The following is an 11,341-nucleotide window of genomic DNA, read 5'->3' on the forward strand; positions in this document are numbered from 1 at the left end:
AAATACCCAACCTATCTATTTAAGCCTCGTACAACCAAGGATTGAGGCACCGCTTGCCGAGTTTGCTTCCTCGCCGGTGCGACCACCCTTAGAAGTTATCGTCATGCTGGAGTCAACTCCTCGCCGGCGCTTGCAGCCACCGTCTGCTTGCAGTCATTTGTGCGGACGCTCGCCGTCATCATCGGTAGGATGTGCTCCATATCCCTAGGTCATCGTCTTAATTTGTCTCAGGGTATACTTTTCCCAGGTGGACATATGGTCGCATCTAGGTTGATCTTCAAGCCTCCTTCGTTAGGTTGATAGAAGTTTCCCAATTCTAGGAGGGTTCTCTTTCATACTCGGTAGGACGAGCAGATTTCAAAAAATGACCACATTACGGCAGCAAGTTTGAAAAACCACCGCTATTCATCCAAATTGAATAAGTTTACCGATATTGAGAAAATTCGTTGCAATATACACCGATTTGGGGATAACTCACAGTAGTGCTCGTGTTGCCAGCCGCCTGTTTCTCTTTTTTCGAGGGAGATGTGTGGCATTCTTTCCATCCATGACCTTGGGAGTATTGCTTTCAAGGAAAAAAATAGCGCACTATAACAAAATAGCGTGGGTCTAAAAATACGCTATTAGCATGCTATAGCGTGCTATTAACGCAAATAACGCGCTATAGCGCCGAAATAGCGTAGCGTCGGCTCTCCGAATATGCTATAGCGTGCTATTAGCGTTGGAATAGCGCGCTATTTTTTTCCATGTTGCTTTTATGATCTCAAGATGTTCTTTTCCAATCAATTTTTCTAGATCCGTTTCTTAGATTGTGTCTCCACATCAACTGACTATATTGTCGATTATTTGATTTCCGTGGATTCTTATCTATACTTTTCTTCTTGCACCTTCAGCGTTGAACTGTCGACTCTGTTTCATGTATGAGAAGATTGACATGCTTTTCAGCTCGTTCTTTGCCAAAACTCGCAGCGCTTGCTCGCTCGCGGAGCTCACCTGTGGCCGCCCATGCCGCACCACGCCCTGCCCTTTGCCGGAGCTCGCCGCGCCCGTCCCCTGCCGGAGCTCCCGTGGCCGTCCGTTGCTCGAGCTCAACCGCGGCCGTCACTGCCAGAGCTCGCCGTGGCCACCACTGCCATGGCCCGCTCGCGGGCGCCCTGCCGGAGCTCGCAGCGGCCATCCCCTGCCCGAGCTCGCCCGCGGCCGCCACCTGCGCCTGCTCGCTCGCGCGCGCCGCTCGTCCTTCGCGGGAGCTCGCCCATGGCCGCCCATGCTGCACCTCGCCCACGGCCGCTGGAGCTTGCTGCGCCCATCCCTGCACGAGCTCGCCGGCTTCCGCCACCCCGGACTGCTCGCTCGCGCGCGCTGCTCGTCCCCTGTGGGACACGATCGTTGTTGCTGGTTGCCGAGAGTCCGGCAATGGACGACGCGTTGCTGATGATCCATATCCCCCGCCTGCCTGCGCTCAGCCGCTCCTCCACTGAATTCACCGCTGTCTACGCGAGAAGTTCATCCTCCACCTAGCTAGCTTCCGATGGGATAGATTCAGCAGCCGAGTATGATGAATCTGAGCGTCGGCCCCCACCTCCACGGATGTTCCTCGCCCAGGGGCATGCTCTGCAGTCTGCGGCGGAGGCGCACACCTTCGAACGCTAGGAGACTGCAGCCAATTCCCCTTGGTGCTACCTCTCCTCTGGTCGGAGGAGTCATTGACGGCCACGGTGGTGGAGGTGAAGCAAGGATCCAAGTCCCAGCAAATCTCATCTCCGTGTAGCTGTCACTGTTACTCGGATCAGCCGACGGGCTCATTGCGCGTGCAGATCCCGTGATACGGTGATAGGGAAGGCGCCATCTGGTACGGCGCATCACGACACCTCCAAAGGCTTGGCTCCAGAGCGTGGCGCCGTTCGATTTGAGGCACGCGGCTTCGGCCGAATACACCATTGAAGGCTTGGCTCCAGAGGGCGACGCTGCTTGATTTGAGACAGGCCAGCTTCGGCCGAAACGGGTGATTCTGCAAGAATCCCGCACAGAGAATAGGGGCGCCGTCCAAGGGTTGGCTGTAGAGGGAGGGCGGTGCTGCTCGATTTGGGGCACGGCGGATTCAGCTAAATCCGATGGTTCCGTGAGACGTGAGATCCCGCACAGAGAACAAGGGCTATATATTGCGGATTTTCGTGGAGAGGGGGAAAGAAATCAATCGAGTTTGGTAGCTGCTTGATACGATACGATTCGTGTGGAGAGACGGGAGAAAGCCCGATGAAGGAAGCACAAGCAGATCCGCGCCTTGCACTCCAGGGTCTCGGTGGGAGGAGGAAAATAAGGGTGAAACTGAACCGGTACGGTGGCAATTTGATGTACTATGCAGTTTAGTGGGAGGGTAAAACGGTCCTAAAAAAGCGTTGACGAAAATTTTCGCAGAAACCTTAGCTCCTTTATTATTAGGTATAGATTAAACGGCAATGCGATGGTTGTACGTCCAGAATTTTTTATTTTACATTTAGCCCCTCAATACTTGGAAAATCAACGTCTGGTACTAGAAAAGGGGAACGGCCTGGGCCGAGCTCCTTGCGCCGCCCGCTGCCGGCCGCCACTGCTACCCGTGCGGACCGCCTAGAGTAGAGCGACCACCACCCTGACGGTGAGATCCACTCGCCCTTCGTCTGTCACCGCGCACCACCCCGGCTAGCTACCACAAGCGACCCCACAGCCAGCCACGCTTGTGGCCACGACCTCCCCGGGATCTCATCCGACTGCCGCCCCATCTTGCTGACCGATCTCCAAAGGGTCACCTCCGACTGCCGCGCCGGCCGACTACACTCTCCGCCAGGTACATACGCCAATCGGGTCTGTGCCCATCCACTAAGGAGACGAGATGTACGTCAGCCCACAGTTGGTTTCAGACTTCAGTAGCTCCTGCTTTGCGTGATTTAGCATGTTGATTGAATTTATGCACACTGAATAGCTGATTTAGGATAGGGTTGTTCAGAAAATGCGTTGGCCTCAACCTGGCTGCCAATCTTATCCACTACCATAAAGATTGAGTCATGACCATGTTTTGTTCATGGTAAGTCTAGTACAAAGTTCATGCTTATATCGAACCAAGGAGCATATGAAATAGGTAAAGGTGTGTAAAAACCGTAAGGGTTGGTGGTAGACTTAGATTGTAAGCACGTGGTGCAACGGTTGCATAGACACTCCACATCTCGCTTCTTCTTCGGCCAATAGTAATGGGTTCAAGTAAAACCATACAACTATTAATATGTTTTTACTTGGAATGAGCCTTTAACAACTTAAAATAATTTTAGTAAAACAGTATCCCAACATCCTAATTTAGGTTCTTTTTTGTGTGTGTATCACTAATATGTACAACGAGTGTTCTAGCTACCATATACTGCTACAAGTTACTGAATGTCTGGTCAATAACTTGCTTAGGGTGTTGCTGTATTGCCTCACCAGCGCATAGTGCGAGTCGCCGTTCAAGAATTCATGGTCTAACTGCAGCAGTCCACCATGCCTGACCAGGTACTGGTAGTAGGCGTTGTGAATCTGTCAGTGGTTTGCACCTCGAAGGGAGCGGGGCTGTTGTCACTGACCGACAAGGGGCATGTCCCTTGCGCCATAAGCGTTGTTAGGTTATTAATGGTGATAGTGAAGTGGAACTTTATAGGCCATTCAATAACCATTTTTCAGAATATTTGTGTGCATGTTGATTGTTGCTTTGTCGCGAAATTCTGTTGCATACATGTTGTGCTGAACAGTGGGATTTTGGTAGGGTTGGAGTACACCGAAAATAAGTGAGTGACATATGGTGCTTGGTACTCCCTCCGTCTCAGTTCACAGGGCTTGCGCGTATCCCTAGGTTGTATATTTGACCAACATAATATCAATTGTATAGTATAAAAATTATAGCATTAGAAAGTAGAGCATCTAACCTTTCTAATGACATATATTTTATAATATATATTTTGTATTATGTTGATAAAATTTACGATCTAGAAATACATGCAAACCCTATGAACTGGAACGGAGGTAGTACTCACTTGATAACTTGACGAGCGAGAGATTTGGTATCTCGTTTGGGGTTGCTCTTATCGTGTTTCTAGCTTATTACATCAGGTATCAAGCCCTTAGCCTAATACCAGTATAGTATAGTTGATGAGGGAGGTGTGAGGGAGGGCTTCATGGTTTTTCTTATGTAGCCATGTACGCAATTAACCCATGTTTACGAAGAAGCTAGCTGACCCTCAGAGATGCATCGATGACACTCATAGGCAGACGTAGGAATAGGTCACCTATAGGAAGGAGAAGATTAACGAAATTTTTGCAACAAACATGTCCAGTCTGAACCAAAAAATGGTTGTTTTTTATTACAAGGTATGTTAACCATGCGAGCATATTGCAGATGCATTGTTTTCTATTTTTATAAGTTAATAATTTTTTTTTCTGCTTCGCAGCAACGCGCGGGCATAGTGCTATATTTTTATAACTTCGCATACCCAATCTAAAAATCCTGGCTCCGCCGCTGCTCCTGCAGCTGCCCACAAGTTCCAACCTTACCTACTTTGCGCAATTATAGGTTCAACTTAATGTATTTTATTTTTGGATGAGAGTAGACATATGCACACTGGGCTTATAATATAATGAACAATACATTATGCCACACCATTTCTCATTGCATAATATATCGTTAAAAGATAATATAATCGATGGAAGATAACATTATTATAACTAGTATAATATCATATGGTGATCTTGCTATAGTTGTACGTACAAATTCCTAATTCAAGTCAGGAGAAAGCATGTTCAAAAAAAAAAAGTCAAGAGAAAGCAGATCAGAAAAGCAACAAAATTAAAATGAACAACTTACTTGATGATCAAGGTTTAAGGCAGGTAATACATTCTTTAACATCACCATATACCGCAAGTTAGTAATCCCCTTCAAGTTTTTCTGTTGCAAAACATGCATGTGTTCACTTGCACCTCTCATTCTTTCATCGACTTCTATCAATAGTGGCATCAATACAGGAAACACACAAGGTGCTGACGGCTAAATGTCGGGACCGTCGGCACAAGGCCCGTTTCAGCCAGGCCAGCAGGCAAGCCATCGACACAGGAAGCTTTGTGCCGACGGCAGCTATCGGCACAGTTTTGGCAGTCGCCACACACCTGGTCTAGCCATCGGCATAGGTTAGCCATCGGCATAGCCTCTCCGCCGTGACGGCGAGGTAACAACGTTAGGTCTGTGCCGTCGGCCCAGCTTTTTTTTTTCATTTTCCATTTGCCACATTAATCTTTGAAAAATCATAACTAAATCATTATAATTCATAAAAATACAAATAATATATCAAAATTTGCAGAAAAATAAGATCTATCCTGTAAAAATATCAAACTTGGAATATTGCATCATGTTCTCAGAAATGAGCTATCATGTTCGATGTTTTACGGCTTTCAAAAATTTCTCAGAAATGAGCTATCATGTTCGAACGACCAATGTTTTGGCTAGAACCGTTGCATAGTTTGTGATTATGTATCCATATTATGCACACATGTGCACCTTGGGATGGAGAACAATGTTGCAGCAGGAAGGTTTCTTTTTTGTCGCACCAAAAAGCTATTTTCCATTTTCCAAATCCCAAAAACGGGATATTTTGTGAAGCAACCACCAGATGAAATTTTCACAATGGTACCACTCAATTTTTCAAAAATACTAGACCATCTTAAATGCACGATTTTCCATCTGGGGTATCTTAAACATTTATGTCCAGCACTCGTGAAAAAACCAAATTCCTGCCAAATTGGTAGGAAGTCGGTCAGATTTGAAGATTAGAGATCTAAACCCCGTTCAAGATTTCGAAACTATGTTGGCCAAGAGGTCTAGCTCGGCATGGGTTCTGAAGGCAACTGAAGAGATGAAGAATTACACGACTGCTTTGATAGAAAATTCCCCTGAAGGAAACTATTACCAGAAGGTGCTGGAGTGTTTCGTTGCTCTGCGGAAGGCCTGTATAATTGAACAAGTAATGTTCCCTACGGTTATCTACTTCCATTTCAGTGTACAGTAGAGAGATGTAGAAAAGGTCCTATGCTATTTTTAAGCTTATGAAAACATGGCTAGTCTAAACATGCTTGCTTGGTTGTATCTGATCTGTCGTTTGTTCATAGGAGCCGAATGAATTTAACCAGTTTCTGGCTGCGCTTTACGAGAGGTTGAAGGCGGTGGATGCGTTGTCAAGTTCTTTCAGCTTATCGCGTCCAAGAATGTTTTGCTTATAAGCAAAGAAGAAGCATCTGACAGGTATGGAAACTCCATTCTATCTACTACAGAAGTTTGGTAACAATATGATGTTGTATATCCCGTGTCTACCATTAATTTTCTTTATGTACGTGCATGCAGCGATGTGACGGAAGAGATGGCGAGAAGCTTCTTGGTGAAAACAGAAGCATCCTCTCAGTAGCATCCACCATGCTAGCAGCTGTGTGGTCTCTGCGATGGATTCGGGTGGGAACATTTTGTGGTTTCAAATTCTCCTGCGCCACCAGCATGAACGCTCGCCTGCGAGGGAATGTTGGGACCCAAGCCGTGGAGGTGATTGACTGGCTTTGAATCCAACAATTGCAAATTGTGGTGTCGATGATTTCTGATGGATAAAACATATTCGCATGTCCCACGAGTACTTCACCTTTCGTATCTAAGCACTCTAATGGAATATCCCAAAGTTAGTGAGGCCTAGTTTTGTCAAGACCCAATGCTTCAAGGCGTCAAGGTAATAACCATATCAGTTCCTTCACCGGGAAAGAAAGATGTCGGAAGAACCATATTCACCTTCTGGTCAAACAAAGAGTGTTCAATTGCAATGTTAAGTTATTACCAAGAAAAGAGAAATTTCTTATTCTAAAGGATGGGATCAATTCTGAAGATTTTTTCTTGGCAAGAAACATAGAAGAATAAGTTAAAAGTAGAACCATCTTTCAAGGCTGACTGTGTAGCTCCATAACTTTGACCACACCCCAGACAAAAGGGTAAACTATTTTCAGATAAAGTTTGCTTTCTCAAAATAATAGGATCTCCATATGTTCAAAGTTCAGACTGTTTCAAACAGCAACCGTATCCACAAGAGATTCGAAAGAACTAAATTGTGCTAAGAATGGCTTTCCCTATTTTCAAGTTTAGACTGTTTGCTCTCAAAAGTAACAAGCATCAATCTGTTGAAGCAAACTAAATTTACTGATCTATATGAGCTTGGTTAACGAACATTCAGAGACACCAAATGGGGGACAAAACCCTACACCTGAATATTGTAGTACTATCACTCAATTTAAGATTTCAGGCACGTAATAACAATCATAATTCAGACCACCTAGTATTCGCGTGTTGTTTTTTCATATTGATTGATATCATGCAAAATGATCCACTGTTTGAAAGTTTAACAAAGGCTTCTCAACACCTAACAATTATTTCACGAGATTGTATCAATGCAACACGGTACACACACTAAGAGCAACTCTAACAGACATAGACATAGCAAACCGAAACCCCAAATACGTTGATGGAGGCACCCCAAACGTTGTTTGCGGGCTGAAAAAATGCCACGCAGACCAGACACCGCAAACACGGCCAGTATAACAACATATTCCCAGATAAAATTCAACGACGTCTAGGACGCATCTCAACGTTGTCGACTGACACAAATACTGCTAGAGAGTAGCAATCTTGCTGGAGGGAAGAACAACCTCCCTTGATTATTCAATCCATCTCAACGTTGTCGACTGACACAAATACTGCTAGAAGAGTAGCAATCTTGCCGGAGATAAGAACTACCTCCCTTGATTATTCAATCCAGGATAGCATCCAGACAAACAACCTCTGCATACTGCATACGTAGATCCTGCCTAACTAATTTTAGCCTGGAGAAATCATACCGCGCATATCGGTTCACGCTAAAGAGTACAACAACATAGGCTAAACTCTGTGCCCCTCAAAACTATTTTGGAGAAACGAAAGTGTGCCGTCATTTCAACCTTCCTTGTCTATCACAAGCTTATCGATAAGCGTGGCAGCATCCTCCACCGTCTTGATCTCCTGGGCGCTCGACTCGTCCACCGTGATACCGAATGCCTCTTCGAGACCCATCACAATTTCAACCTGCATACATTTCATAATAGTATCCAGCACTAGGATTAGAAGCGGTTGTAGTAGCTAGCACTCAGTGTCTGGAACGGATTTAGTCTACAATGGAAGAATATCCAAGACCACAAGAATATGCAAGACCACAAAAAGTAGAGTACACTAATAAAGTAGTGAAAGATGATGTTGAACAATCACTCTCTAGTCGAGGAGATTACCGTGTCGAGCGAATCAGCCCCAAGGTCAGCGAACTTTGTTTCTCCGTTTACAGGCGTGTCTTCAGCGACAGCTAGCTGCTTCTTCACTATTCCACAAACCTTGTCAATAGTGCCCTGTTTCGCCTGCTCATGAATTGGAACTTCAGAATGGATCTTCACTAATATCTCATCAGTCAAAGTATTAGTTTGAAGTATTCAGCATAGATATGGTTGGAGATGTTTGGAGCATTTTAACAAGACTGAAAAACCGGGTACTTGAGGTATATGAAAAGGTATATCACAGTGAATGCTAATTTGATTCCTCTAGTTACCAGTATAGTAATCAATGGTAATATATTGCATGAGGATGGTAAGAACATCAGCAGGCATTTTAACATTTCTAGCACTTGCAGTTGAGTATCTTATGGATTAGCAGAGGGCAGAAAATCCGTCAAGGAAATATCGCATCTATCTCTGTTCCTACTAGCACAGCATGCAGTTAAAGATGATGTAAAATGCTGGTGCCCAAAACGCAAAGTGAATCTAGGATGGATGAATCTACGATGTGCTAGGTACATTCTAGTATGTCTGAATCCATGCTTGTGGTGTTGAATATACACAACTGTATTTTTCTGTCACGGCATGGAAACATCTCGTTACAGCAGAGCTCACTTCTGAAACACCTCGATCGCCAGACTAAAACTTAATTGGCATGATGCACGGTACTAGTACTACACAGCTAGGCTAGCGAGCAAATGACTGGTACAAATAGCAAGAACAAACGACTGAATCTGGGGGATGGGTGGACACGTACACATACCGAGCAAGCAATCTGGAATCTCTTTGCAACCGTGCGCAGCCGGACCGACGGGAAGGTAGCCACCGCTCTCTGCGTCGCGAAGAACGCCGTGCCGCTCCTCCGGCCGCTCAGCTGCAGATGATCTCCTTGTCAGTTCTCAGTGGACATAACACAGTAGCTGAATGAGCACGAGTAGCTGCAGCAAAAGGCAAGGACAGAGAGCTTCATTTACCTGGATCCGGTACGCCGGGGAGACGGCCGACCCGGCGGCGACGGCGAGGGCAGCCATCTCGATGTGAGGCGCGGGGGAGACCGGCCGGGAGAACCAGCAAGCTAAGCTACAGCAGGGGGGGAGAAGGGACGGGAGGAATGAGCTGAGAGAGCGGAGTGAGCTGCGGGCGCGCGTGTTTTATTCGTGGGAGGCGGCCTCGGTAGTATCGACCAGCGATGGACCTGGCATAGGGATCGCCATCAACCATTCCCGCTGGAGTTAGCTCTTTGTTTCGATACGTATAAGCTTCTCCGCTTTCTTTTCTTGAGGTTTAAATGAAAAGTCTACTCCCTACTAACTTCTCCGCTGGTATACTACTACTAACTTGAATCTTCGTTGCAGTGGAGCCTTTCCCGCCTTTCCCTTGATGAACACTCCAGAGGCAAGTTGAAGCTTTAAAGTCGATTTATGGATGAAATCAAATACATGATATTTACAGAAAAAAGTCTTTATTTATTAGGAAAGAATCAATATACTTTTTAGTGTCGACTCGGGATTCACTAAGACAGAATAAAGCATTGGGTCGACAAATTGAGAGAAAAAATTATCTTTTAGGCAAACAAAAATGTCTGGGGATGACCCCACGTAGGTCAAGAGTATGTCAAATATACCTAAGTAAGATAGTTATAAACCAGTTTATGGGATAGCCCGGATAGTAGCGACCGGATCAAAAGGTCATCTGGTTTGCACTGTCTGGTATACCGGAAAGGGTATGCTGGAACTAGAAGAACCGGTGTTGGTTAAGCCGGAGACATCTCCAGGAGACCGAAGTCTCAGAGGAAAGAAAGATAAGGTACCGGTTTACCCCGTGGTAAAGTAATCATGGGTCCAGCATAGATTTCAAAGGCTACATGTCGGCACCTTGGTCAAAGATTCCCTCCTGGTGCTAAAGGACATCGAGGAGGTAAGCAGGATTAGCTTTAAACGAAGCCCTGAAGCCACAGCAGGTTGCTGATGAAGGAAGCATCCGTAGGCCGACCAAGGAGGGTCACCAGACAAGGGGCACAGAAGGAAACGTCATGGCCTAAGCCAAAGAAGCTTCATAAAGTTAGCTTAGGTAGGCATAGATTCCTTGTGGGTTCCTTCCATGGTAAGCCTTCTCTCCCCTATATAAGGAGAGGGGCAGTTCCCTTGCACGGGAGAGCACAATCCTAGTCCTTAGCCGTACGGAGCTTCACCTCGCATAGGTTCTTCTACCTCTAGTTCATCTTCAACCTCTGGCCAAGTGCTGAAAACATAAGTCGGGAGGTTGATCAAATCCTCCTCGCCGGTATTCTTCACATAAAAGAAGGCCCTCTACCACTTCCGGCAGGATTCTAAACCGACCATCTTTACTTGTAGGCTCTTTTGGCGGGGGCACACGATGCAGGCGTCGCACTGAACAACCGGCTTAAGGAGAGGCACCTTCGGATCTTGAATGGAGTTAATCCGGAGGTTGTACAGCCGCGCCTAGAGTTACAGAGAAGGCCAGAGGCCGACATACCCTTCACAAAATGAGACGAAGGAAGATAGGAGGAAAATAGCGTTTCCAGAAAGATGATGTTGCTGAAGCTCGTAGAAGTCGAGGAAAGACCGGAAAAAGTTAGAAGCCGGCAAACCTAAACCGCGCGCGAAATGGGTGGTGAAAACAACCACCTAACCGGGTTCCGTTACCGACATCCTTTCGTCCCGAGGAGTCCGGTAGGCAACATCTTTTGGTATGCACCTAGACCGGTATAGCCATTCTATTTCAGCATCGGTAACATCTGAGTTGTCCTAGCGGCCGCGGGAATAATCCGGGGCGCTCGGCCCGGTATCTATTTCCTCGGTCACGACAATATCTTGTTCCTTGGAATCCATTAAGGGAGATGACAAATCCGATATGAGAGAAACTACTTTCCCCTGATCTATGCGCGAAGGAAAATCTAAAAGGAGAGGAAAATGGAATGGAAATACGTAAGGAAATACGT

General features: G+C 46.1%; 1 protein-coding gene and 1 long non-coding RNA gene across 4 annotated transcripts; one reads left to right on the top strand and one right to left on the bottom strand.

The window, feature by feature from the left end:
- Positions 1-2,584: 2,584 nt before the first annotated feature.
- LOC124698468 lies at positions 2,585-7,056 on the top strand. 2 transcript variants are annotated; one of them, XR_007000979.1, is made up of 4 exons: positions 2,585-2,827; positions 5,803-6,017; positions 6,163-6,295; positions 6,395-7,056. It is a non-coding gene; the product is annotated as an uncharacterized LOC124698468 (long non-coding RNA). The 2 variants fall into 2 exon arrangements; XR_007000978.1 differs by lacking the exon at positions 2,585-2,827 and having other exon boundaries at positions 4,808-6,017.
- A 508-nt stretch (positions 7,057-7,564) lies between these two features.
- On the bottom strand, positions 7,565-9,488 carry LOC124698469 (acyl carrier protein 2, chloroplastic-like). 2 transcript variants are annotated; one of them, XM_047230952.1, is made up of 4 exons: positions 9,354-9,488; positions 9,137-9,253; positions 8,344-8,466; positions 7,565-8,143 (listed from the first exon to the last, which is right to left on the bottom strand). In XM_047230952.1, exons 1-4 carry the CDS (start codon positions 9,408-9,410, stop codon positions 8,015-8,017), a joined length of 426 nt encoding a protein of 141 aa, XP_047086908.1. In that variant the 5' UTR covers positions 9,411-9,488; the 3' UTR covers positions 7,565-8,014. The 2 variants fall into 2 exon arrangements, with proteins under 2 accessions (XP_047086908.1, XP_047086909.1); XM_047230953.1 differs by having other exon boundaries at positions 7,569-8,143; positions 9,143-9,253; positions 9,354-9,476.
- Between the last annotated feature and the right edge of the window lie 1,853 nt (positions 9,489-11,341).

This window comes from Lolium rigidum, chromosome 3, assembly GCF_022539505.1.
Source record: "Lolium rigidum isolate FL_2022 chromosome 3, APGP_CSIRO_Lrig_0.1, whole genome shotgun sequence".
In the NCBI taxonomy this organism is placed as follows: domain Eukaryota; kingdom Viridiplantae; phylum Streptophyta; class Magnoliopsida; order Poales; family Poaceae; genus Lolium; species Lolium rigidum.